The sequence below is a fragment of the Pteropus medius genome, unplaced genomic scaffold (genome assembly GCF_902729225.1).
Source record: "Pteropus medius unplaced genomic scaffold, Ma_sr-lr_union100, whole genome shotgun sequence".
Lineage (NCBI taxonomy): Eukaryota > Metazoa > Chordata > Mammalia > Chiroptera > Pteropodidae > Pteropus > Pteropus medius.
The window spans coordinates 148,940-175,316 of NW_024342647.1; the positions used below are offsets into that span (position 1 = coordinate 148,940).

The 26,377-nt window shown below is 41.2% G+C and overlaps 1 protein-coding gene across 9 annotated transcripts in view; it reads right to left on the reverse strand.

Annotated features, from left to right (window-relative positions):
* The window catches only part of MRRF (mitochondrial ribosome recycling factor), a 48,625-nt gene that overhangs the window by 16,049 nt on the left and 6,199 nt on the right, over positions 1-26,377 (reverse strand). For 7 of the 9 annotated variants that reach the window (XM_039866678.1, XM_039866684.1, XM_039866683.1 and 4 more), the window contains 3 exons: positions 23,974-24,129; positions 19,860-19,978; positions 13,954-14,045 (listed from right to left, as the gene is read on the reverse strand). In XM_039866678.1, coding sequence (XP_039722612.1) covers positions 13,954-14,045; positions 19,860-19,978; positions 23,974-24,129 — 367 coding nt within the window. Of the gene's footprint in view, positions 1-4,339; positions 5,121-8,065; positions 12,534-13,953; positions 14,046-19,859; positions 19,979-23,973; positions 24,130-26,377 lie in introns of those variants that run through there. The other 2 variants (XM_039866685.1, XM_039866686.1) reach the window with 2 other exon arrangements.

Consider the following 26,377-nt stretch of genomic DNA (forward strand, 5'->3'; position numbering starts at 1 on the left):
CTGAAGGATGAAGATAGCAGCCTTTTCCGCTAGGGTCAGAGAGCCTCCTAGCACAAGGCAGGGGTTTTGGCTGAGCTGGCAAGGTCACACTTTGTTTGTACAAACTCCACCAGGCAGGTCTTCCAGGAACATCCTGGATGGGGGCCTTCCTGCAAAATTCCTTGAGCATGTTCCCGTGAACAATAAGCAGAGGGCATGCCCCACTGGTAACTCGCACAGCAGAGACTCCCACTGACTGAAATGATACTTCCTATCGTTTCAGCGAGGATGGGACACACGGACAAAGCTATTCACCAGGTATATATCAGAGGAAGCTATACACTCAGCTTGGCCATTACAGTAAAAACCTGTTATAATATGTCAGCACTCGACTTCAGAAGGATCTCTGGTCACTTCGAGGAGTCTTTAAAAGATAGGACGGCCATGTTTTAAAGCCAGGAAGACTTAAATTGGAATCCAAGCTCTGTCACTATTAGGGTCAGAACTGTGAGCATGCTACTCAAATTCTCTGACTCAGTTTCCTCATGTACGAAATGGGAGCAAGAGTGTTACTAAGGATGGAAGCAAGGAGTAAGTGAAACGTTAGTGGCAAGGGCCTGACACTGTGCCAATGTCTATGCACTAAAGCAGCTCCATATTGGGGGCTGCATTCTTATTGTTACTACAGAATCTCCAGGACTTGGGGATAACAGGATGTGACTGGTGAGGGAGAATGACTAAAAGGATTTAGCTCTCACTCAGAGCCTGGGCTACTGGATGGGTGGTGAGCAGAGAGGGAAAGAATGGGGCAGGAGGCCCGAGTTCTGCTCCTGCGGCTGTGGGAGACAGGCTAAGGGAGAAGGGAGCTGCACTTGCAAGGAACAGCCCCTCAAAACACATCCCTGACAGCTCCACTGAGAAACCTCTTCGCTGAGCTTCAGGGAGACTTCCCCACAGTAGGACCGTCAGCCTGCAATCAGCAGCAGACACATGCCTCGGTTTATTGTTTATTGTTTGCTGGTGGCGGTGCCCAATGCCTTGGAGCTGCTGGCCTAAAGGAAATGTTTTTGTTTGTGTAGCCCAGCCAGACTTCCTATGCTTCTAGGTACACAATTCCCTCTCTCCTCTTTCCTTGAACCCCACCCACCTTTGGCTCACAGGCCTGTCTGACAGACACTAATGTCTCAGAAGGACATCAGGTGTCCTTTTAGCCCAAAGAAAATCATACATGCAATTGGGAAGGACTTCTACCACCAGCAGTAACTGGTTCTCTCTGGGGACACAACTGGCCACCTGCTTTCAAAGGACTGTCCCAGACTGAGGCCGGGCTAACGCCAGCATATCATCCTGAAACACACCCTGGCGGGATGGAAAGAAAGATGGCTGAGGTCAGGGATCACAGCTCCACACTCCCGGCTGAGCAACCTTGATTAAGTCTCTCGTCTTCTTCCTTGTCGCCCTAGAAGGATGGAAGTCCAAATCCAGGGAGTGGTGGAGGCAACTCTTGCCTCAGCTCTAATGTACAGGGAGAGAGCATGGGTTTGGGGGTGGAGGCAGATTTGACTTCCAATCCCAGCTCTGCCACCCACAGAGAGAGTGGGTAACTGTGAACAATTAACTCTTCCTCCTGGAATCGCAAGGAAAGACGTCTAGTGAAGCATTTAGGAGGAGTCTGTGAAGCCAGACTGCCAAGGTTTGAGACCCAGATCAAATACTTCTTAGCTGAATGGCCCTGGCATGTAATTTTACCTCTTTGCTTGGTTTTCCCATCTGTCAAATGTGTATAGTACCATTAACTTAGTGAGACTGTTGTAAGGAGTAAGAGTTACTATATGTGCTAGCATGTGATGATGTGCTCAATAAACATTATGTTATTTCCTTCGACCATCAGATGAGGTGGGGAATAAATGTTATCTCTTCCACAATTAGGAGCAGATGAGAGACGATGGTTCAAGAATTCTGCATTTATAGGTATTATTTTAAAGCTGCTAACCGTAACAGTAATAAAAATAATGGCGATGTCTCCTACTGAGATAGAACACAGCATAGTGGCTACAAGCCCAGGTTCTGAGAAAGACTGCCTGTTCTTCTACTTATTAACAGAGTGACACTGGACACAAAGAACTCCATTTTCCCATGACTCCTTCATCTGTAACAGGGGTAATAACATATCTACCTCAGAAGACTATTGTGAATATATCGGTTAATATACAAATAGCATCTGGAACAGCAGTGGACACATAGTGAGTGTTCACGCTCACTGATTCCGTAAACACTGGCTGCATTATTGCATACTTACTATACGTCGGGATTTGTTCCAGAGGCCAGGGCTACAGCAATGAACAAAAGTGACAAAGCTCCTCCTATTCATATGCTAGCGAAGAAGAGTAAACAAATATAGAAAATGACATGTAAGTGCTATGAAGAAAATAAAGCAAGAGGGAGATAAGGAGGAATCTTGCTATGACAGTAAAGGCCCATTTATATCTGCCTAGACATCTGACTCCAAAGTCACCTGCTACCCCTCAATAAGTAACATTCGCAGAGCTCTTTCCACGTGCCTGGCTCTGAGCTGCCGTACTCTCCACGCATCAGCTCAGTGAAACTGCACAGCACTTCCGCTCAGGGGTGCTATTACCCAGATTATACAGACTAGGAAAGAAAGGCTCGCACAGATGGAGTGACCTGCCCAAAGCCACACAGCAAGTTCCCAGTAGAGGAGATTTGTGCCCAGTGCAGTCTGACTCTTGAATTCCAGACCTCCCTTGGTGCTAGGCAAATCTAGGCAACTATTCTTACTTGTGGTAGTAATAAGAATAGCACTGCTCTGACATTAAGGCCTGCTTAGATATGTAGTTAGTTCACTGCTACTCCAGCTCCCCTACAAATCCAAGTGCAGTGGGGAGAAAGAAGAAAGGGAATCTATAGAGGGCTGCAATGGACTAGCGATGTGACCCAGAGCTGTCAACTGCTGGGTCGTGTAAACAGGTGCAGGACACAAAGTGTGGAGAACAGAGGAGGGGCAGGGAGAGGAGGGGCCCATCATCCTCTTGGATGTAGCTTTTGCATAGGTGTTGGTGGCAACTTTCTCCCCAGCCCACGTTCTACTCTTGATTCCTGACTGCACTTTCATGTGTTTAAACCAGAACATCTGTGCTGGGAGGGAGGCCTCCATTCCACACCCTTGGGACCTGAAATAGTAGGAGGTGCTCCTAAAAAGCCACAGACCAGGTGAGAAGCAACAGTGAAGAGGAGAAGGCAGGCATCCTATACGCGCAGAGGCTCACGCAGGCCTGGAAGGCACCAGGACTCATCCGGTATGACTGGCCCTGCGAAAGCAGTGATGCACCAGGCGGTGGGAACGAAAGGGCTAGCAAAGCAGCTGTGGTGGCTCGAATGCAGTTTGTGACTGCCCCAGCCCAAATGAGGTCATTAGGCATTCTCCCGATTTCTTTTTTCCTTTCAAGATGGCTAAAGTCTGAATGTACGTGGGTGCTGTAAGAAAAGGGTATTACCAGTATTTCCGGGAATGGGCACACTACGCACACAACCCCTGGTACAAGATCCACTAGGCGACACAGCAGCTGGATAGGGAGGCCGCAGAGCCGGAAGGAGGTAGGTTCCAGGTCAGCAGCCCAAGGAGCAATGTGGTGATGCAGCAAGAACAGGGGCTTCAGAAACAGCCGACCAGATGTGACTGACTAATGACTCCTCCGTTACTAATCTGTGACCTTGAGCAAATTACTTAAACTGATCCCCAGTGTCCTCATCTGTATTATACACATCTCGAAAGAGAGTTTATCTGCAGCCACTAAAACAATGAGATCACCGTGAAAAGATGTATACAAGACATCGTTATGCAAAAAAAGCAAGTCTGGTACTGCAGATATTTAATCTCACTTTCGTCAACTAAATGTGTATGTGTGAGTGTGAGTTTGCGTGCGCATCTTTTTACATCTGGTAGAATGCATACTAAACTTACCAACAGTTACTTCTGGGAAGAATACTTGGGGAACAGTAAATAATTTTTTATTTTTCTGTGCAATAAATGTGTATCCTTTTTATGATTAAAAAAATAGAGATGAAATATATCTGATAAGATTCCGTATCCAGAATATGTAAAGGACTCTTACAACGCGACAAAAGGACAAATAACCCAATTAAAAAATGGGTGAAGAACTTCAATAGACATTTTTCTAAAGATATATATTTGGCCATTTGCCATATGGCAAACAAACAAATGAAAAGATGCTCAACGTCATTAGTCATTAGGAAAATGCAAATCAAAGCTATACCACTTCATATACCACTTCAAAATAATAATAACAATAAAAAATAACAAGTGCTGGCAAGGAGATGGAGAAATATTGGAACCTTTATGTATTACCGGAGAAGATGCAAAATGTGTAGTCCCTGCGGAAAAGTATGGCAGATCCACAACAAGTTAACAGAGTTATCACATGATCCAGCAATTCCACTCATATGTATATACCCAAGAAAATTGAAAACATGTTTGTACAAAAAACTGTGTAATGATGTTCATAGCAGCACTATTCAGACTGGCCAAAAAGTAGAAACAAGCCAAATGTTGACCAACTTATGAATCGATAAATAAAATGTGACCTATCCATACAACAAAATATTACCTGGACTAAAAAAGATTGGAGTACTGACACACGTTACGACATCGATGAACCTTGAAAACACTATGGTAAGGGAAAAAAGCCAGTCAGAAAAGAACACTGTGGTTCTATTTATAGGAACTGTTCGGAATAAGGACATCCATAGATACAGAAAGCAGATTAGTAGTTGCCTAGAGCAATGGGGGGTCGAGGGAGGGTCAAGTGGGGAGTGAGTGCTGGTGGGTGCAGGGTTTCTTTGTGGGGTGATAAAAAAATGTCCTACAACTGATGGTGGCGATGGCTGTACAACTCTGAATATGCTGAAAACCACTGAACCGTACACTTTAAATGGGTGAATTACATCTTAATAAGGTTGTTAAAAAAGGACATGTGTCGATCTGGTTCCTGTCCTTGAACAGTGCTTGTCTCTTAGACGGAAAGCTCGATGGCAGGCGGCACGCCCTTAGCTTCCTCACCTGTGGAACGGCAGAACTGCTCTCCCACGACAGGCAACAATCACTGCGCAGAAAAGGTCACAGGAACACTCAGTAACAGCAGCTAACGTGATCATGACAACCTAACAACTAACATTATCTCTCACTGAGTGACTTTCCTTCCTTTCTTCACCAGGGTCAGACCTGTGGCGTGGTCTAAAGCCTCTCGGTCTACTCCTGCTCCCTCTCACCTTCGCCCTTCACAGGAGTTTCTCCCAGTAACTCTTCACAAACATAAATGCTGCTATTATCCCATTTTACAGATGCGGACACTGCGAGCATTAAAACAAGCCTAAGGTTACCTCTTTTTATCGGTTTTCTTTTTGTGTTTTCTGATTGTAACCCTGGCTCCCCCTGGCTGCAGAGCCGCTACCCCTCCCCATCTAACTCAGCCTGGGACCTTCCTTGCCTGCCCAACCCAGCTAGCTCTCCCTGGAAAAATCTGGTCATCATCTATGTGGTGGGAAAATACATTTGAGGAAGAGAATTTGGGCTAGGAGAAGTATAACACAGGGTTTTTTTATTGTTTTCCGTGCAACTCCCTGGTCCCATCCTAAGAAGAATTCTCCTCCAGGCTGTCACCCAGAACAAAGTGTGAGGGAAGGAGCCTCGTCCAGGCAGAAGATCTATCACCTCCGACAACGCCCAGAGGAAAAGTGGGAGATGACGGTGGCCATTATCCAACCAGTGTGAGGCCGGCAGGAGTGGTCCACTGGGCCAAGGTTGTCTAAAAGAGCCGAGGGCCTTAAAAGAGCAGGCCTCGCAGCCCAGACAGCACTTACCTGAGAGATACCCTCTAAGAGGTCTTGTTCACCACAATTCGTATTCGAAGAACAAACCAAGTGCTCATTAACAACCAAACCAGTGTTCCTGAGCAGCTTAAATGCCAAGATAATTACAACATAATGACTCAACTCCTCCCACCCTTAAAAATGGAAGAAAAGATAGGGGAAGAAATGAATGAACATAGGGTTCGGGGAGGAGGTTAGTGAGGAAGAAAGGGAAAGAGTATTCAGTGTGAGCCTCCTACCCAATCCTCCTCTTTTCTTCGCCGGTGGCACACCTGCACCCTGCCTCTTTCCTCCGATAAACCTCCTGCATGTCTAATTGTCCTGGCATCTGCTTCTCAGAGGACCCAAGCTGATGTACTAGGAGAGTGACAGAACAGGAATTTGAACCTAGGCCTGTCTAACCCCTAAGCTCTTGTGCTTTCCTTTATATCCAGAGATTAACTGATAAATAAATCAGGTTGGTAAATCCAATGATCAAGTCTCAGACCTTTTCTTCCTTTACTCATCAGCAATATTCATGTATTTGTCAAATATCATCATAGTATGTCACCTCATATGTAGACAGGTCTATCTGGGCAAGATCCAGTTACTTGTGATTTTAGATGAAAGCATAGAGAGTTCTAGACTTTTGATAGAAGAACAGGTATTCTGGAAAGTGTTAAGAACTTTTTAGAATCATAGCATAACTGCAAACAAAAAGTTTATTTTTGTGACCTTGATCTAAGATATGCCCTGGTTGATTGTATGTTGGAGGAATGCTTTGTTAATTGAAATTTGGAGTTACTTAAAGGTAGTCTGCCCTTTCTGCAAACATTTTAAGAAAAAATTGGGGGAGGGTGAGGGGTGTATAGTTTTGTTGAATCTAGTGATGTTTTGGACATTTTCCCATGGAAAGTACAACAAATTTATTTGCAGTGCTTGCCCTAGGAGAGCTGCATGGATTAAAAACTCATACATGCTTTTAAAAAAACCATCCTCATATACACTTGAAATGGGCTCATTTTTTGTATATAAGTTATACTTGAACAAAGTTGATTAAAAACAACCAAGCGCCTTACATTCCAAAATACCTCTTACACTAAAAAGTGGCACACAAATTCACTATCAGATTATGCATCCTGATTTGAGCTTTGGACATTCTGTTCTACATGGTTTGGATTGATTTATCATTAAATTTTAAAATACCAATTGCTGCCCCTTACTACAAAAACAAACAAACAAACAAAACAAAAACAAAAAGTGCTTAGAAGTCCCCAGGTGTAAGAATAGACTTTGAAGTCAAAAGGACCCATATGTAAATCCTGCATGATTTTACTAGCTAAATGAACTTGAAGAAGTTATTTAAACTCCCTTGGGCTTGCTTAGCTCATGTATAAAAAACATAAGGAGTAAGAGAATGAAATAAGTTGAATAATATCACATAGAGCCTAGAATATAGTTTGCACTCAGTAAACAGTCACTTTGCTTAATATGATTACTGCCATGCAATGAGCCGGGTGAGCCATTTAAATATCAATGGGATTTCCCAAGAGAATGATGTCAAGTTTGGGTCTGAGGACTACTGGAGGCGTCATTTGGGTGTGTTGCTGAAAGGTCCATGTCTCTAAAAAGCTCGGCAACATGCAACATGTTGTCATAATAAGCACCGAGACAATCGAGCAGCAATAGGTACGCCAAGGCTCCCGCGTCCTCTTCACTTCTTTTCCAATTACAGCCCCTCTCCCAGCAGAACAGAAAGCAAGGCTTTAGAAAATCATTATAATGCTATTAGTAAGAGAGAAAATTTTTAAACAACCAAGATATTCAAAACTTATGAATTAGTTAATGCTATACATTAAATGCAAACACTATGTATCTTTTAAAAAGAGTGAGGAAGAATTCCAATCAGAAAGAGCAATGATATATTAAGTTAAAAAATGGTGCAGAACTGTATGTATAATATAAGCCCATATCATTACGAGAAAAATGAAAGAGATAAAGACATGTGTTTGAATTTGCATAGAAAAACATCTAGAAAATCAAGGTAGTAAAGTGGTTCCCCATGGAGAATGGAATGGGATAGTAATTTTTTATTTAATTCTACTTAAGATAAAACCAATGCAGACATTGACCAAAAACCAACAACAACAATGAAAGAGGAGGACAATCAAGGAAGGATGCCACCTCAGTGGAAAATGAGTCACTCTTATGTACTTTTATTTCTCCAGTGAATTCCGGATTCCTTACAGATTTATTTAAAGCTGGACATGAACTCAGTGCTCTCGAACCAAAGCAGCCTCATTCTACTTTGCGTGCTTTTCTCACTGACATTTGGTAAAACAATGAGTAAGGGGCTGTGTTTGCTTGTTTGGGGGCATAACGAAGATGCAAACAGGGTAGAGTCAAAAATCTGTCCTGATCAAAATGAACTCCGGCTCAAAACTTTTCAAGGTCCCTGATTCTGATTAAGAAATGAAAGGCTGGAATTCCAGAGTGAACTGAACAGGAAAAAAGGCAGTAGAAAGACCTCAGTTCGAATCCTGCTTCTGCCACTTAGTAGCTATATGACACCGGGCATTAACCTCTGTGAGCCTCAGCTATCTCATCAAATAGGCAGAATTGTCTCCTGACCTCTCATGACCTCACAGTAGTGTTGTGAGAATTGGGAGAAAAACTGTAAAGCACTTAGCACAGCACCTCCAGCCACTACACTGCTAGTGTAGGCGGTTAATAAATATCACCCCGAATCTGACCACATAAATAGAAAAGAAAGGTAGAAGGAACTCTTTCAGTGAATCTTTAATGGGAATGTTCAAAGAATCCATCCAACTGACTGACTTCTCTAAATGAAAGAACACTGGCCAGGGAATAAAACCAGAGCTATACACATCGTCAGTGGGGACGAATATAACCAAAGCTTCTGAGGCTCAATGGTATTTTACTAAGGGGAGTCATGAGAAAAACTTAGCCACATAGAGCTAGATTCCCAGAGGCTGTGAAAAGAGGATATGGTGATAAGGACCACTCAGACCCAAGCCTAACCTGTTACTGATTTAGGATATTATTTTCTGCCCACTTCTTAAAAGGATCAGAGGCAGGTTACAGTAAGTCGCCTACTCAGTACACTCGTTTAAACGAGAATAAAGATTCCGAGGAGTGTGAGGAGGGTGAGGCAGAGATCCGCTGCAACTGAAAATAAAACTCAGCTCTGGGCATCCAGAGTCAAGGCAGAAAAGCAAACTCGCAGACTATCATTAGGCAGAAGAAATCACAATCAATCAGGAAAGGCAAATTTTCCTAGAACTAAACTCGACATTTTATAATCAGAAACTGATCCTAGGAATTTATGCTTCTGATTCCGTCCCACCTCCCAACATAAGCTTTGCTGTGTTATTTTCCTCCTTACAGCTTTGCCAATTTCCAGCTGTGTGACCCGGAGCCAAGGCCTCAACTCCCTAAATCACAGTTTCCTCACCCTTAAAATGGAATGATGCTCCTACTTATTTAGGAAAGGGGATGAAAGAACATTTGCTGGCATTAACTGGGTGCTTGCTAAACATCAAAGCTTTTGTGTATATTATCTCACTGAAATCTCTCAGTAACCCTATAAGGCAAGTTCTGTGAATACTTTACAGATGAGCTGAGATTCAGAGAGGTGGAGGCAGCTGCTATTGCCACACAGCTAAGAATCAGATGAGCCAGAACTCAATTTCATGCTTCTGTGATGCCAAAGCACATATTTAACTGTACTTTTCTAACTTCCCTGAATACGTTAAGCACCTAGCAGTTCCTGGCACATAATTGATACTCAACAAATTAGTTCCCTTCCTCACTCCTTCCTTTTCCCCCAAAGTAAAATTTTACACATATATAAAGTTCACTGAAATAATATTAGTATCTTTTATTTATAAAGCTTCTTTTCTCTAAGGAGATAATACAACTTAATCTACTTTCTCTACTAATCCTAAAATCTCTACCTATTGTTCTGTATTACTTTACTTACTTTACAAATAAGGAAGTAGAAGGCAGCAAGCTGCTAGGGTGAGTGCCCAGAGTCATATGGAAGTCACTGCCAAAACCAAATAAAAACCTTGGTCCTTTTTACATCTGAATCAACCTTTATCCTCTCACATGACACAGCCTGCATAATAAAGAACAGATCGTTCATTTTTTATCTGGAAAACTACCAAATGTATAATTCAGTACAGGGCCTCATGACCTTACCACCTTGTCAAAGGGAAGAAAGTATATAAAAAATGAGGTTTGCAGGAGCGGAGGGTTTTGGTCCATCAACTTTCTCTTGGATTACGCCCATTAACCAACATAGAATAATGTAAAATATAATGTAACAGATTCCCATGTCTTTGGAAATTCAAGTTAAGTTAAACTCACTGATCCTTCAAACATGTACACTGCACCAAGGGCAATCACTTAGTCTTGTGGGGCCGCAGAGGAGCACATTATGTCAAATAGATCTTTGAAAGAAAAATACGATACACAATCAGGCCACTCTCAGAGGAACCGAAGCCAGCAACGAGCATTTAGCAGCATAAACTCATAGCATCACAGAATCTGGGGGCTCCACAGGGATCTGGCAGATCACTGAGAATGACCCCTTCATCCAGTGTATGAGGAAAATGAGGCTCAGGGAGGTTAAGTGGCTTTTCCAAGATTTTACAGACAAGAGAGCAACAACTGAAAAATAAACCTACTGATCACCGCGCATTCCACTTGCAAATCTTGCTTCACGTGGCACTTTCCAGAATTACACATCTATTCAGAGAGTGCAGGAGAAAGAGCCTGTACTTTGGTTACAGAAAAACTCAAGATTCAAATCCTGACTGCAACTTACTGACCATGCAATCTTGGGAAAGTCTCTTAATTTTTCTGAATTTAAACTTTTTCACCTATAAACTGTAGGTAATACTAAGTTCCACATATAAGCTGCGCATAATACAAGTAGGGGGCCTGGCACAGCCTGTGAGGTTCGTGAAGGCACGCATCAGATCTGTATGTCCCCAGCACCCAGCACCAAGCGTGGCACATGATACAACTGCAGAAAATTTGCTGAGCAAATGATGAACTAACCAAGCAAATAGGTACTGGACTTGAACCCAGGTCTATCTGGTTCTTAAACAGTAGGCTATATAGCTCTCAAGTTATATGATTTCAAGGCAGAGTGTTAATTCTGACTTACAGAGTACTGAAAACACAATGGAATAAGATGGCTATTTTCTGGTCACTAAGCAGGAAAAAAGTTCAGCGGGGAAAGTTTCTAGACTCTTAGTGTTGGGATTAATTCTTATTGCTAGCATGGATGCACCGTGAAGCTTTGGAAGCAATGAAAACTTGGTTTAGGTCCCAGCTTCAGCATAAGCTCTGTGACCTCAGAGATATTACTTTACCTCACTGAGCCTAACTCTCCACATCTGGAACAAACCCACGTTATGGGGACGGCAATATCTGTAAAGGAATACAGGAATTTGTGTGGCACAAAAAGACTCTGACTTGTGAAACACTCCTTTTCCCTTCCAGTTATTTGGTCACTTCATTCATTCCTTTCACATAGGTCTTTGTCAGATGTCACTTCCTGAACCTACCTATCCACAATAAAACCTCAATGGGCTCCCTCTATCCCTTTATCCTGCTTGTTTCTCTTCATAATCATTATCACTGGACATGACATTATGTATTTCTCTGTTTTTGTTTACTGTGCCTACTCAACTATAAGATAAGCCCCAGGACAGGGGATTTTTGTTGTTTTGTTTACTGCTACATCTCAACAGCAAGGAAAGTACCTGGCATGTAGTTAGTGCTCAATAAATATCTGTTGAAGGATGGAATGAATTAATTCAACTCTTACTTAGAACTTGCTATCTATGAGGCACTGTGTAGGAACAGGGACTTAAAGATAGTTAGGAAATGAGATTACAGAAGGAGAAACTAATTCTGCCTGCTATAGATTCGGAGAGGATTTACATCTCACCTGGACTACTGCAGTTGCCTCCCAACTACTCTCCTTGTGTCTGCTCGGTCCCCCTACCTTCCATTGGTTAATCAGCAGCCAGAGAGACCCCCGAAGTCACATCAGACCAGGTCATTTCTCTGCTTAAGTCCCTCCGATGGCTTCCCACTACAATTAGAATAAAGCCTAAACTCCTCTCCATGGCCTGTAAAGCCTGAACCATCAGCCTCTACTTACTAGTCCAACCCCCTCTCCTACCACTCTCTGCCCATCTCATTGAGTTTCAGACACACTGGCTTTCTCTTCCTCAAACATTTCAAGGTCCTGCCATTCCTTTCCTTTCCTTTTTTTTTTTTTAATCCCAAATGTGTTTATTGGGGTTCCTCACTCATCTTGAAATGGGGTGCTTTCAGTGTTGCTTCCTTCTGAAGGAACACCCTTCTGTAAGCCTTACTTTTCCTCCTGTAGGCTGACAGAAAACAGTGGAGCATCCAACGCACAACACTACCATTTGTGCGTGACTAAAAGCAGTGGTGATTTTATAGCATCCTGGGCATTTCACATCCCTGAAGCAGGACTTGGGGCTCTGCACCAGGCGCTTCTTCTTGTGTTTCCCCTCCTCTTCTGGAGAGGGATGGAGGAGGTCCTTAGCGAGAGGCATGTTCTCATGGGGATGATCACCGCCAGAAAGGCCATTTCTTTCCTTTTTTAATTTAAAAATAAACATACAATAGTCCCCTCTTATCTGCAGGGGATAAGTTCCAAGAATCCCCAGTGGCTGCCTGAAACCACCGATAGTACTAAACCCTATACACACTGTTGATAAAGTTTAATTTACAAATTAGGCACAGTAAGAGATTAATGGCAATAATCATAAAGTAGAACTATTATAATATGCTATATAAAGTTATATAAATGTGGTCTCTCTCTCAAAATATCTTATACTGTACTTACCCTTCTTCATAATTTTTTTTTCCTTCTTCACAATTTCATGGAAAGAAGATTCGTGCTTACCATAGATCTTAGCAACTTCAGCATCCGATTTTTTTTTTTTCCTTACTATGTCGAGAACTTTCATCTTTTCACTTAAAAGAGCACTTTATGGCTTCTCTTTGGCATATCAAAATTGCCAGCATCACTACTCTTGTACTTTGGAGCCCTTACTAAGTAAAATGAGGGTGACTTGAACGCAAGCACTTCAACACCACAATAGTCGATCCGGTAACTGTGACAGCTACTAAGTGACTAATGGGTGGGCAGCATACACAGCACGGATATGCTGGACAAAGGAATAATTCATCCCAGGTGGGATGAAGAGGACGGCTTGAGACTTCATCACACGACTCAGAATGGCGCACAATTTAAAACTTATAAAATGTTTATTTCTGGAATTTTTCCTTTAATATTTTCGGGCCACAGCTGACTGTGGGCAAAAACCTCTGAAAGCAAAACCATGGATTAGGGGGGACTACTGTACATTTTTATTCATTAAAAACTCTAAGTTCTATATATTTATGTAATTAACAATATTCTGTTCTTATTCTTAAAATTCTTCAACAAGCAAGGAGTAATGCAAAAATAACTCTTCAAAGAACATGGATTCGAGATTGCAAGTATCAAGGTCTTTGCTGACTTGGGACCTTTGTGCTGGCTGTTCACTCTGCTGGTAAGGTTCTTCCCCTAGGCCGGCTTTTCCTCACCATTCAGCTCTCAGCTAAATGGTACTTCCTTAAAGAGTCCTCTCAGGCTAAAGTTGTCCCTGACATCATCACCCTCATCAAGTCACTCTCTGTTGGGACCCGCTGCCTTTTCTTTCCAGGTAGCATGTCGTTATCTGGAATGATGTTATCTATTTGTATCCTATCTTCCCAACCAGAATGTAAACTACACGTGGACAAGGATTTTATCAGTTTGACTACTGCATCTCCAGCCCCTAGTACATAATAGGCACTCAATAAATATTTCTGAATCAGTAAACTAGACCTCAAAAGATGTTGGCGTTTACCAGGATGAGAGGTACAGGTAAAGTATGCTATCAGCCTAACAGCATCATGGGTATTGGTTTCCTTCCAAGGACAACTGTTCCACTGCATCCAAAATATGTAAATTTCAGCCAAACTTACTTGGGAATGGGTACCCGAATTAGCGTCCCTTCCACTTCTGGGTTCAGATTCATTCCACTTTCTCTTATAGCCTTGATAGCTGCAGCTGTACACTGAAAACCAGATCAAAAGGTAAACAGAATTAGTAAATAATTATTACCAGATGCAAGCCCTCTGCCGATAACTGGCAACCCATCTTGGCAGAACATGGAAACATTTAGTTCTGTTACCAGTAAGATCAGGAAGTTACATTGGTGTAGAGTGCTTTGATCAAGCTGAATAGCAAACTATGTCCACTCCTGGTACCAGTGTACCGCGGGCGAAAAAAAAGCAAAGAGAAGGAAAAAATAAAAAGAAAACAGCTCTGCTTCTTTGAAAAGATTTCAATGGTTTGAGGCAACACAGATCAAAACCACAATAAATCCTCAAGGGAAGGGTGCTGGTCTGTGCAAAGATTGGTGTAAAGACAGATGAAAGATTTTATATGTTAAAAATTCCAGTTGACATTTTACACTGAAAATATACCAGTGCTGATTTAGAATGAGTAAATAAATTTAACTCATTCGCATCTATACTCACACCAATCTCACTCATGTTTTAGAATAAGCAATGAATCTCTGCTGGCGTGTGCTCCAGGATAAGCAGAATGGTATACTGGCTAAAAGCATGGGCTTTGGAGTCAGAAGGATCTCAGTTCAAATCTCAGCTCTGCTTACCATGAGACTCTGGGCCAAAAGCCTGACCTCTCTTGAGCTTCCATTTCGTAATCTGAGATCATAGTATCTACACCGTAGAGAGGACTGAATGAGGTAAGTGTGAGCAACGCATCTCGCTCTGTGCCTGGCCACAGTAACACCCAGGCAAGGGGAGTTATTATTTACATTTAGTATGTAAAGGTAAGAATGTACAAAACCCCCAAACAAGGCTGAGTTGATGCCATCTCTTAGCTGATGCACTGCTGTCCTGCCTGACATCCCCCAGGGTCTTCTCTACACAGTTCTGCTCTCTACTGTGCCAGGTGGTACACTGGTTTCCCAAAGTGCCTCACTCACCTCAAGCAACATTATAATCCCACCTGGAATGCCATCCTAAAGGGTGAAAGACTGCAACATAGAAGAGCGATACTTTCACTGGCATGACAATGTGGAATCCATGAAAATGAGGTCTCTGACATTTTCCTAAGAATTTTAGATTTGACCAGAGCCAATCCACATCACTTGGATTCACAGGGCCAATTCCCAGCATTAGGTTCCTCCCCAGACTTTCTGGTTTAAAAGAATGGGGTTTGTTGCATACCTATTTTATTTTCCCAGGGTTTGCTTTGGTTTTTGAGGGAGTGCCTAAAAAAGCTTATCTATTTCATTTTAAAATGATCTTAATTCTACAGGGACATGGGGTCAAAAGATAAACCCAAACTTCCACATGCAGACGAATCATCTCCTTGGGAGGCTCTATACAGAATCTAACAGTGTAGCCACTGCTTAAAACAGTAAATTCTTAAAATGGTACCTCTGACCACAGACTACTGGAGCTGGAAGGGATCTCTAACATAACCAAGGACACTCCCTACCTTATGTATACAGGGACCTGTAGGATAAGGTCACATCCCTAAACACAAACATGGTCTTTCTAGAGAGTCAATAGCAGTGGAGTGAGGACCTCACCCATCATACTTCCACTTCCTGGCCGCGTTTAGCGAAGACATTAGGCTCCTCAACTGAGTCCAATGACGTCACTGTCTATATTTTCTTCCAGACCCCCTAGCTCAATGTATTTAGTGATTATAGCAGAAGAAATCTGATTTTTTTTAATCACCAAAAATTATTTGGAATTAGGTCTGCTGTACAAAGGGTATGGCCAAAGTAAATAAAAGAGCTGGATAAAGAAAATAAATTTTCCTCTGCAAGAGAACAGCCATCTTCCTGAATTAAAATGACACACAGATTTCTAAAGTTAACGATAAGAGGAACGTCTCCACTTTGAAGGGGTGGCCTGGTCTCAAGTCTCCCAATCCTTTCCCACTCCTCCTTTCCTGATGCTTCTCACTGAATGACTGGTAACTCACTGTGGTGACCGACCAGCATCACCTCCCTTTCACAATCAGACCCACGTGTTTCCATACCACCTTCCCCTACAGGCTCAGGAGCTGATACCAAGCTAGGCAATCACTGTTTCAATATTTACATCATCCTAACACAAGGCTCAGTGCCAGGTCCATGGTAAGCACTCAGTAAAAGCTTGTTGAATGACTATATTAATAAACTGGCTCAGATCTATTAGAAAAACTTATCTCCTTATTTTTACTTCATGTATATAACCCTCTAAAACCTTATTTTAGACTTTACTTGTTCTATATCCTTTCATATGCAGAAAAAATGTAAATCAAGAGAAGTTTCATTCTGCAAAGAAATCTGCTGGAAGAGGTAGTTCTAAAATATTCTAAATATATATATTTTGGTTTGATAATGCTGGATGTAGAAACTCAGGGAATTAGTCATTTTCCCAACATGACTTCTGAACTACTCATGGTTCAGACAAAAAGGCATATTTTTCTATCACATTTCCATCTTTTATCTTAGCCTTTATCCCCTCACTGAAGGGATGCTCACCAGTATCCGAAGGCAAACAGGCTGCTCTCGAAGGGCAAAAATGACCAACTGGTCGTGGCTGCTTGGAGGACTATGTTGAGAAAGATCACAGACCTCACCTGGGGTCAGGCAGAAAGTGCTGTCATCAATTAGCAACGGCTGTTACTTCCATTCTTAAGCTAATTTATGCTAAAAGACAAAAGATGCTAAAACTTTTGTTGGCAGGTAAACAAGTCCTTGATAATTCGCGTTCAAGTCAACTTCGGTTTAGAGATATTTCAATTACTGGTCTTCCATTTTCTTTATGTCCCAATGACTCCCTAGAATGTAACCTCTATGAAAGCGGGGACCTTGTCTGTCTTAATCATCAATGAATTCCAGCACTTCCAATAAAACCTAACAACATACAAGGACTGAAAAAATATTTGCTGAATTAATAAATGAATGGTAAAAGGAGCACAGGCTTTAGTGTCAAACAGATCTACGTCCAAACCTTGGTTCTACCACAACGGCGTGAACCTGGGGGATATATTTCACTTCTCTGAGCCTCAGTTTTCTCATCTACAAAATGGAACAAATAATGTTCAATTTTAGAGAGTACCTGTGTTGATTACATGAAACAAAACAGAAAGTAGTGAACACACTAGACACTCAGTATACATTAGCTTTTTTCTTCCACAAGGGCAATAATAAAGCCTGCAGGGTTGTTTTTGGGGTTTGTTTTTGTTGTTTTTTTTTTTTTGCCTTGTTCAAATCATGCTGTGGTTTTTTATTCCCTTCTTTTCTTTTCTCATCATTAACTCTAGCTGCAGGCAAGTTTATGGAAAGCGGCAACTGTGTTTATCATTTATCAAGCAGGACACATGTTAAACAAATGCAACAGTTTTCTGTCTTCAATGCATTTGAAAAGATTATGCATGTAAATCTGCATCGTGTCACCACCGCATGACACAGAAATGCACAGGTTTGGAAAGAAAGCCAACCGCATGTGAAACAGAAAGGAATTACATAAACACAGAGAGGATTAGCTCAGCATTTTGAAGTTATGAACCTGGGTACTCTACGGACAGCTTCTAAAGGGGAGGAAGGAAATGTTTAGTTAGGGCTATTTGTTTAATATATACCCCAGATGAGATAAAGGAATTCGAAAGACAATGTAACTCACACTTCCTCACTCTGTCCTTGTAAAGAACCTCTCTGAGATGCTGGTAAAGGATTTTTTTGTTTTTCTTTCAAAATTTACAGAATTTCAATTTGGAGAAATGGCAGAGATGCTTTGGTTGAAAAATGAAGATATACTCCAACTTCCTAAGAAAAAATTAAGCTATTAATACCTCCTCCTGCCTCATGAGATGCTCTGATGGCCAATCAGGTGCTTCTTCTGTGAATGCCATTTGCTATTTAATAACAGAAGTGGCTAGCTCTGAAAAGCAATCTGTCTGATGAGGTCTTCAAGCTGTGTAATTAGGAGGCTATTCCCTAAATTGGCCTGCACTGCCTAAGGGTTTAGATGAACCAGGCTAGAGGCCTCAGTGATTCAGAGGGAGCCAGAAAGGGAAAGAAAGCATTGACAGTTCCCTTTCGTGCATTTCTCTGCTCTTCAGTAACACCAGGAATGAGTGTCTCCCTTCCATCAACCTAATAGCAAGTATTCATCCATTTGAGGAAAATCTACTGAGTGCTTCCATGTGCCAGGCACTGTTTTAGTGCTCAACACAATGAACAAGTTAGATGATTCCTACATTCTAAGCTTACAATCTAGTGAAAATGGGATGCAAAATAAAGATGTAAATAAATACATAACTATTAATGATGTTAAGGGCAATGAAGTAAAAGAACTGTGCTCTGTAAGGGAGGTTAGTGTGGAGGAATAATTTAGATTGAATAGATTAGGGAAGGCTTCCCTGAGAAAGTAACATTTAAGCTATGATCCAAAATACAAGAAGCAATTAGCCAGGCAAGAGTGTTCCAAGCAAAAAGAACACAGGCGAAGGCCCTGAGGATGCGAAGGGTGTGTTGTGTTTGAGGAAAGCTCATGTGGCTCGAGTGGTGTGCAAGGATGACAGTGGCACAAGACTGGGGAGCCTGGGGAGACAGGCAGGGGCCACAACATGCAAAGCCTTCTATGCCACAGTCATCTCTTTCTTAAAGAGTACTTGAAGCCACTGATAAATGTTAAGCATGGGAAAGCCATAATTCAATGCCTATTTTTAAAAGTTCACTCTGGCTGCAGTATGGAGAATGGAATGGGGGAGTGGTGAGTAACAGACCCCCCCCGCGACAAGTGTGCCTGGCACATGAGCTATAAGAGCCCTCATATTTGCAAGTGTTCATAGCAGGGGCTTTTCCTTACTCATATCTCTAACCCCGTTTGTCAAATCCAGCAGGTTCAACTTTGTCTTTGGGATAGAAATACTGAAACGGACAATGGGAATAGGAAGGGACTTAGGATTCCTTCGCCCCATATTAACAGATGAAAAAATGGGGGTGCAGAGAGTGAAGCAACTTACGCAAGGTTAAATAGCCAGCTGGCAGCAGAGTTGGGACCAGATTCCAAGCCCTCTAGGACTCCCAATCCAGGTCAATTCCCACTGGACCAACAAAAGAAAACCCATTTATCTTCCTCAACTAGACTTAATATTAGCCTCAAGGTTGCAATTATCCAATGCAACCCACCTTCCAGCCTTGGAAGCGCTATGCTCTGTACAATATTCTGCAAATGGTCAGTCCAGTTTGAAAGGAATGTGAATTCTAGGAGGGTCTACTCCAAATACTAATGCGGAAGTCACAAACTGGTGGTCCACAGACCAAATCTGGCCCATTAATGTGTTTTGTCTCATAATCTTTAAACCAAAAAAAAAGTGAATTAGTTATCAACGTTTAACAAAGATCTTACATAAAAATTTGGATTACTGACTTCTTCTGGAAATAAAAATCTTAATATCTGGTAACACTGACGACCAGGCCTACATTTCTGCTTGGCAGTGATCAGCAGGAGCTGGGCGGAGGCTGCTCCCTGAGGGCAGGGCACAAGCTCTCCAGTCTACCACAGCCCCCTTTATGTTGGCCAAGCACCAATCACTGCATCACCACTGTTGTTTTTCTGAGATGGGGCCTGTTTCAGTATCCAAATTACTTGCCTGGCTTCTAGTGTTTGCATTTAACAGAAAAGGAATTTAGAAACAGGAAAAGAGTTTTCCCTTATCCTTACAGTCCCTTTATTATACTTTCCCTCTCGTTTCATCCCCAGTAGAAGGAATACTTCCTCCTGACTTGACCCAGCCACCTCCATTAAAAAAAAAAAAATCACAAAGGACCCTTTCAGGAAGGCCACCTTACCTCTGGGAAGCTGGCCATATTCACCAAAATCAGCTGTGGTGACTTCATGGAGATCTGGCCAATCTGGTTTAAAGCTAGCTTCCCATCAGCAGTTACCACAGTGATATGATCCAGGGATCCTAAAGGAAAAGTTATAGGGTCTTAGAATTCAGAAGGACCTTAGCAGCCTCACAGCTAAGTCCCTATCTAATTCAGATTCGGCTAATATTTAAGGGTCCCTTATCAATGTGGCAAGACCATTCAAGGGGCTTTCAGCAGGGCAGCAGTATTATGCAATGGAAAGAACTTTGAAATGTTGACAGAACTAGGTTAGAACTCCTTACCAGCAACCAGGATAGCCAACCATCCTGGTCTGCCTGGGCCTGAGGGGTTTCCTGTGACACAGAACTTTTAGAGCTAAAACTGGAAAGAGCTGGTCACCCATCCAACAACATTGTCATTTACTAACCATGAAACCTGGGGCAAGTTACTCATCTTCTCTATACCTTGTTTCCAACTCAGTCAAAAAATAACTACCTTACCAGATTAAAGCAAGGATTATAGCTAACTATAAACAACCAAGTATATAATAAGTACCCATAATGAGCCTTAAAAAAGGGTACCTCTTATTAACCCTTTAATTCTTATAACTACTCTGTAACATTGTATTACTATCTCCATTTTACATGAAAAAAATGAGATCTGGGGAGTCTAAATAGGGCAAGATCATAGAGCTAATGAAAGCAAAAACACACAAGAGCCCCAAACTCAGGTGTGCTTGATTCTGATTCCAATCACACTTCTCCCTTACACCAGTGGAACTCAAATTTGGCTAAGCATCAGAATCACCAGGGAGCTTTTCAATTTAGATTCCTGGGCCCCACTCCAGAGATCTCGATTCTGCAGGGGTTTGGGAGCCTGTGATTCGGTGGGGGAGCCTATAATTGTTTTTTAATATCACCACACAATTCCGACGTGCAGCCAGGTTTGAAACCATTCCCTTATACCTGCTGTGATTCTGGTACTTAGATCCCCTTTAGAAAACAAACACACACCAACTATTAATGCTTAACTGTTGGCCTGCATCTGATCTTCATCCATTTCTGAATTCTAGAAAACCCTGGGCAAATTTTTCAGAAACCCAATAAGGCAAGCAAATAAAGCCACAATTATAAATGGAAAAGGGGCATTATTCAAACTTTCTGATTTCCCATTCAAATGCGAACTAGAAGAAAAAACATACCATTGATAGTAGGAACCACTAGTGGATGGCTCATTCTGAGACACAAAAAGAAAGGGGGTCTGGGGAAGAAAGTGGTCTTTTAAACAAATTGGGTATTGTCCCAGCAAACTGTTGTTAGAATAATACAGTACCATATCATGGCCCAAAGATCTGATTTGAAGTACTCAACCACACTACTCAAAGTCATCCCAAGAGAGAACATGGCTGACGCCAATGGCCTCAATCTGGAACAGTCCAAGAGGTATAATAGTAAAAGTTCCCTTGATTCTGAAGACAAATGACCTGGGTTCAAATACCAACTCTGCCACCTCTTGATTGTGTGACCCTGGGCAGATCTCCTCAACCTTTTGTGCGTCTGTTTCCTGATCTCTAAATGGGGCATAAAAATTGTACTTATCTCACAGGATTGTGATGAGGATTAAATGAAAGAGCTTCTGGAAAGCACTTATAACTGTGCCCTGGCATATATAAGTGCCCAATAAATGTTAACTATTATTACTTCTTGACTTTCTCCTATGTTTTAACCAAACTAACCTATTTACAATTTCTCTAATAGTCTGAACTTCCTTGCCTCAAGACCTTTAGCGTGTATTTTTCCTTCTACTGAGAATGCCCTTCTCTGTTCAGATAACCCCTGCTCATTCTTTAACACTCAGGTGTAACAGCATCTAATCTCAGAAATCTTACCTGACCTCCAGGCTGGGTTATAAACCCTCTCGTGAGCTCCAGAGCATCCTATGCACATTTCTATAATATGACACTTCCTGTGAGCGAGACATTGTGCTAAATGCTTCTATAATTTATTTGCTTTCATTATCACAATAACCCTGAGATAGTTCCACCACTTTTCAGATGAGGAAACTGAGGCACAGAGAGTAACTTTACCAAGGTCACAAGAGCTCTTAATACACAGAGCATGAATTCAAATCCAGGTCTGACCAACTCCAAAGCAAAGGTCTTCATCACTCTGCTTTACTATACGACTTCGTATATTTTGGTTTTCTTGTCTGGCCCTTCACATTAGGCTCTAGACTCTTGAAAGGTGGGGAGAATGTCTTTTCTCTCTGTATCTATTGCACCTATTAATCAGCACAAAATAAGTGCTCAATAATGCTTTGATGAATAAATGAATGTACATATGGATGGATGAATGAGAGAGGATATGAATGAACAAACGAATAAACCCGTATCTTAGACAACAACTAAAAACAATCATGGAGACAGAAACTGCTGGTAGACAGATGGAGGTGTAAGAAGAAAAGTGCCTGCTGGTTCAGATAGTAATGAAAGATGATATGGAAGAAGCTGGCCAAAAAAAGACTGGCTAAGTTCAGCCTTTTTCACCCAGTCTCTTTATGGCCCCAAATTCTACATAGAACGTTATACAAACATAAACCTAAAGAGAAAGAAGCAAAGAGGAAATACCAATGGGAGGCCTTTTGAAAATGGATCTTAATTCCGCCTTCCTGGTTTCCCATAAGATCCTCTGCTGCAGAAGTCCCAACATGGGCATCCCAGTACGCAACTGTGGTGTTCCCATTCCCTAAATCCATATCGACATAATGCATCAAATCCCTTCCCTCAATCTGTCCCCAGCGAGAATCTCCCTCAGCCTCATTCCTGCCCCTCATTTTCTCAGAGGTTAACATTTAACAAATTACACTCCCAACCTCTTTCCAGGCCCATCATCTTTTTAAGTTCAACAAGAGTGGAGCTTGCTGGCTAATTTTAAGTATCACATTTCTCCCTGAGCTCCTCTCAAACTGCTCTCTGGTTTCGGCTGCAGAATGTTAACAGGCCAGAAAGCACAGGGGAGACAAAGCACTTTATCAGTTTCATACCTAAAATAATAAGCAAGTTTAAAATAAACAGTTGGGAGAGATTGAATGGCACGCTCTACTGTCAGCAAAGGCAAAAATGCCCCAGTCTAAAGGTTGACAAATGATGGAATGGTCTTCTGGTTTCACATTGGATCTCGTCTCTGAACTCAGTATGTTTCTGCTGGTGTTTATAAATGAAGCTGTATATTTTTCACTTGGTTTTCTTAAGAACAAGTTCATGAAATATTTTCTAGTTTCCTTACAAACTATCCAAACCAAGATGAGAGTGGGAACAGCCCAAGCTCCCACAGACACCTTCAGAGGGGGTCTCAGGCTTGACTTTAGGATGATGACAATTTCCAAAAGGCCAATTTAACAGCAATTGGATTTTTCCTGCCTGCCTGCCTGCACCATTAGCTGACAACTCACTTCTTCTATCACATCTGCAAACAGTTTTCCTAGACAGTTCTGACATTTCCCACTTAGAAAAGCCACTTTCAGGAAGTTATTAACCCAAACGTAATCTTCCTGGTCAAGCTCAGGGGTACAGAAATGCCTCAGGTGGGCAGGTTTGTAGCCAGTTGGTTTCTAGTAAGGGATAAGAATGGCAAAATAGGACAAATTGGAAAAATCAGACCAAAGTTGTCAGTTACTGTGAGACTAATCATCTAGCAGTATATCTAGTATTTATCATAGTCATTAAAAAAACTCCTATTATTGAGAGTATAATTCTATGAGAGCAAAGACCATGCCTGTTTTTGTTCACCACTGTGTACCTGCACAATGCTTGGTTCAGAGTAGACAAATATTTGCTGAATGGACAAATAAATGTAGTGTTGACTATGTGCCAGTTACTGTGCTAGAATCATTACACATGTTACCTCACTTATTTTAATAACCACTCCGAAGCTATAAGGTAGGGATTAGGCAAGGAAACTGAGGACCAGAAAAGTACAGTAACCGCCCACAGTCACCAGTTAATATGTATCAACACTGGGATTAAAACCCAGATCTATCAAAGCCATGATCTTTCCACCATGCCCTTCTCTAAAATATCAGTGCAGTCACTAACCTGGTGAGGTCCTTATATTGACAGTCTTATTGAAATTATCCTTGAGTGCTTCCATCACAGACTTCATTTCTTCTTCCACCTCTTCCAAGCTGATTATGTCTTCAACCAAGGCAGTGTTAAGATTCACTCTGGTTTGGGGCTGTCCTTTCGCTTTGGCTAGAAAGTAAACATTCAATGACTAACAGAACAGCAGCATAAATGGAGACAGTAAACAACCTAGAGAAGAAGAGCCTCTTATGTGTAGTGCAAAACACCAAGTGCTGGAAAATTATAGAACATTATCATTGCCCTAAAAAAAGGCCTACATTTACTGAGTACTAAGTACCCAGCACTGTGCTAAACACTTTCTCAGGTACTAGTGAAGGCATAAACTTTATCATGAGACACCCCAGATGACAATCCTGGCTATGATGCAAACTAGCTTTATGATCTTGGGCAAATAAGTCTACTTTTCACGTTCCTTACCTGTAAAACAGGGATAACATCTATATTGCTAGGTTGCTACAAGAATACAAATCAAATAATTCAAATACCTAAAAGAGCACTATCTACATGGCAGGCACTCCATAAGTGAATTAATTCCTTATTTTGCAGAAAAATAAACACGAGATAAAGGTAAAATGACTTGCCCAATGTCACAAAGTCATGAAATAGTAAAGCCAGGATTTGGTCCCAGATCTGCCTAATTTTAAACCCATGAACATTCCATTAGACTATCTCCATAAAATGTAATTGGAGATGAAGGAAGTATATTAATTCATTTTAAAATGAATACTAAGATAAGGATATACAAAGTATCTGATGGCTAGTACAGGCAAACAGAACAACAGCAATTCAGAAACATTAAATGCCACTAGTGGTAGTGACAACAGCTTATATTTTAGAAAGTCAACAGCATTGGGAGCTGAATAAAATTATATTTTATGTCTAAACCACCATGATGACTTTTCATATATATCTGTAATATGTATATACACAGATCATTCCAGTGACTAATACAAATATTCTTGCATTTCTTTATGGAATGTGGGGGAAGGAGAAAAAAAATAAAAACATTTAAGTAATACTATCCTATAGTTGTTTACTTATTAAATGTTCAACAAATATTTATTAAACATCAATAGTGAGCTAGATCCTGTGAGATTTGTATAGCATGTTATAATCTGCAATGCAATTTCAAGTATATTCTTCTATGAGATATTCAAAGCAGCTGAGGAAGGAAGAACAGAGATTATCAGTGTCCACTCTGTACAAATGAGAAATTTAAGACACAAGCCACCTAAACGTTTTTCCCAAAGTAACCAACAGAGTGATTTTGTTAAACATTTATTTGCTGTCACCATATGCTTGAAACCTCATTGCTCTAAAGTTAGGCTAAAGGCTTAAAATTTTCAGAACCAATGAAAGATATAAATCTTCAGATTCAGAAAGACAAGTTCCAAACAGGATAATAAAAGTAAATTCATACCCGGACATCTTGAGAATGCAGAAAACAGCTGACCAGAACAGACATATTATCCATAAAAGATCAAACTTTAGAATTATAGCATACTCTCTAAGAGCAACAATAAAAGCCAGAAACAATGGAAATAATTTTTTCAGCTTTATTTTTAAACCAAGTATGCATGTTAAAAATTTACAGGTAAGGAACCTGATGCAAAAGACACCATAAAGTAAAAACCATAGTAGATACTTGCAACACATACAATCAACAAAGGATTAACACTCCTAATATAAAAAGAATCCAATAAAACTAAAAGAAAAAGTCAAACCCACGTTTTAAAGAGGCAATCAAACGAGACAAAAACTAAACAGCCAAGTAAATATGAGAAGATGCTGCTCACATGCTGCGGCTAATGTCGCGTAACCGGAGGACTGCAATGCCGTGGGCATCGGGAGCCCCCAGTTTCCACCTCTGCCACTAACTAGATATGACTGTAGGCAAATGTCTGACACAGGGACCCCAGTTTCCTCATTTGCAAAATGGTGAGATCTGTGCTTCACTGGATACTTATAAGAATTTCTTCACTGGGCAATTATAAATTCCTTTGATGGATAATTATAAGGATTAAATTATGAAATGTACGTGAATTTAAGAAAACGTAATACAATATACAGACCAAAAGTTATCACTATTGTCACTGTTAACAAAATATAAGTCTTCTAAGCATTAATGCTCTTTCGGCAACTTGTTAATTTTCCTATTAACAGAAAAGGGAAGGTCTGCATGAAACGATAAAAGGAAAGTCAATAGAAAAAATATTCAGCAGCCTATTTCTAGCACCATCTTTGAGAATGGACTCCCTGACCCACCACTGCAAATAGCAGGTCAGCTTGACAACTTTCTGTTACTCATTCATGCAACAAAATTTTTTGATACATACTATGTGTCAGGCCCTGTTAG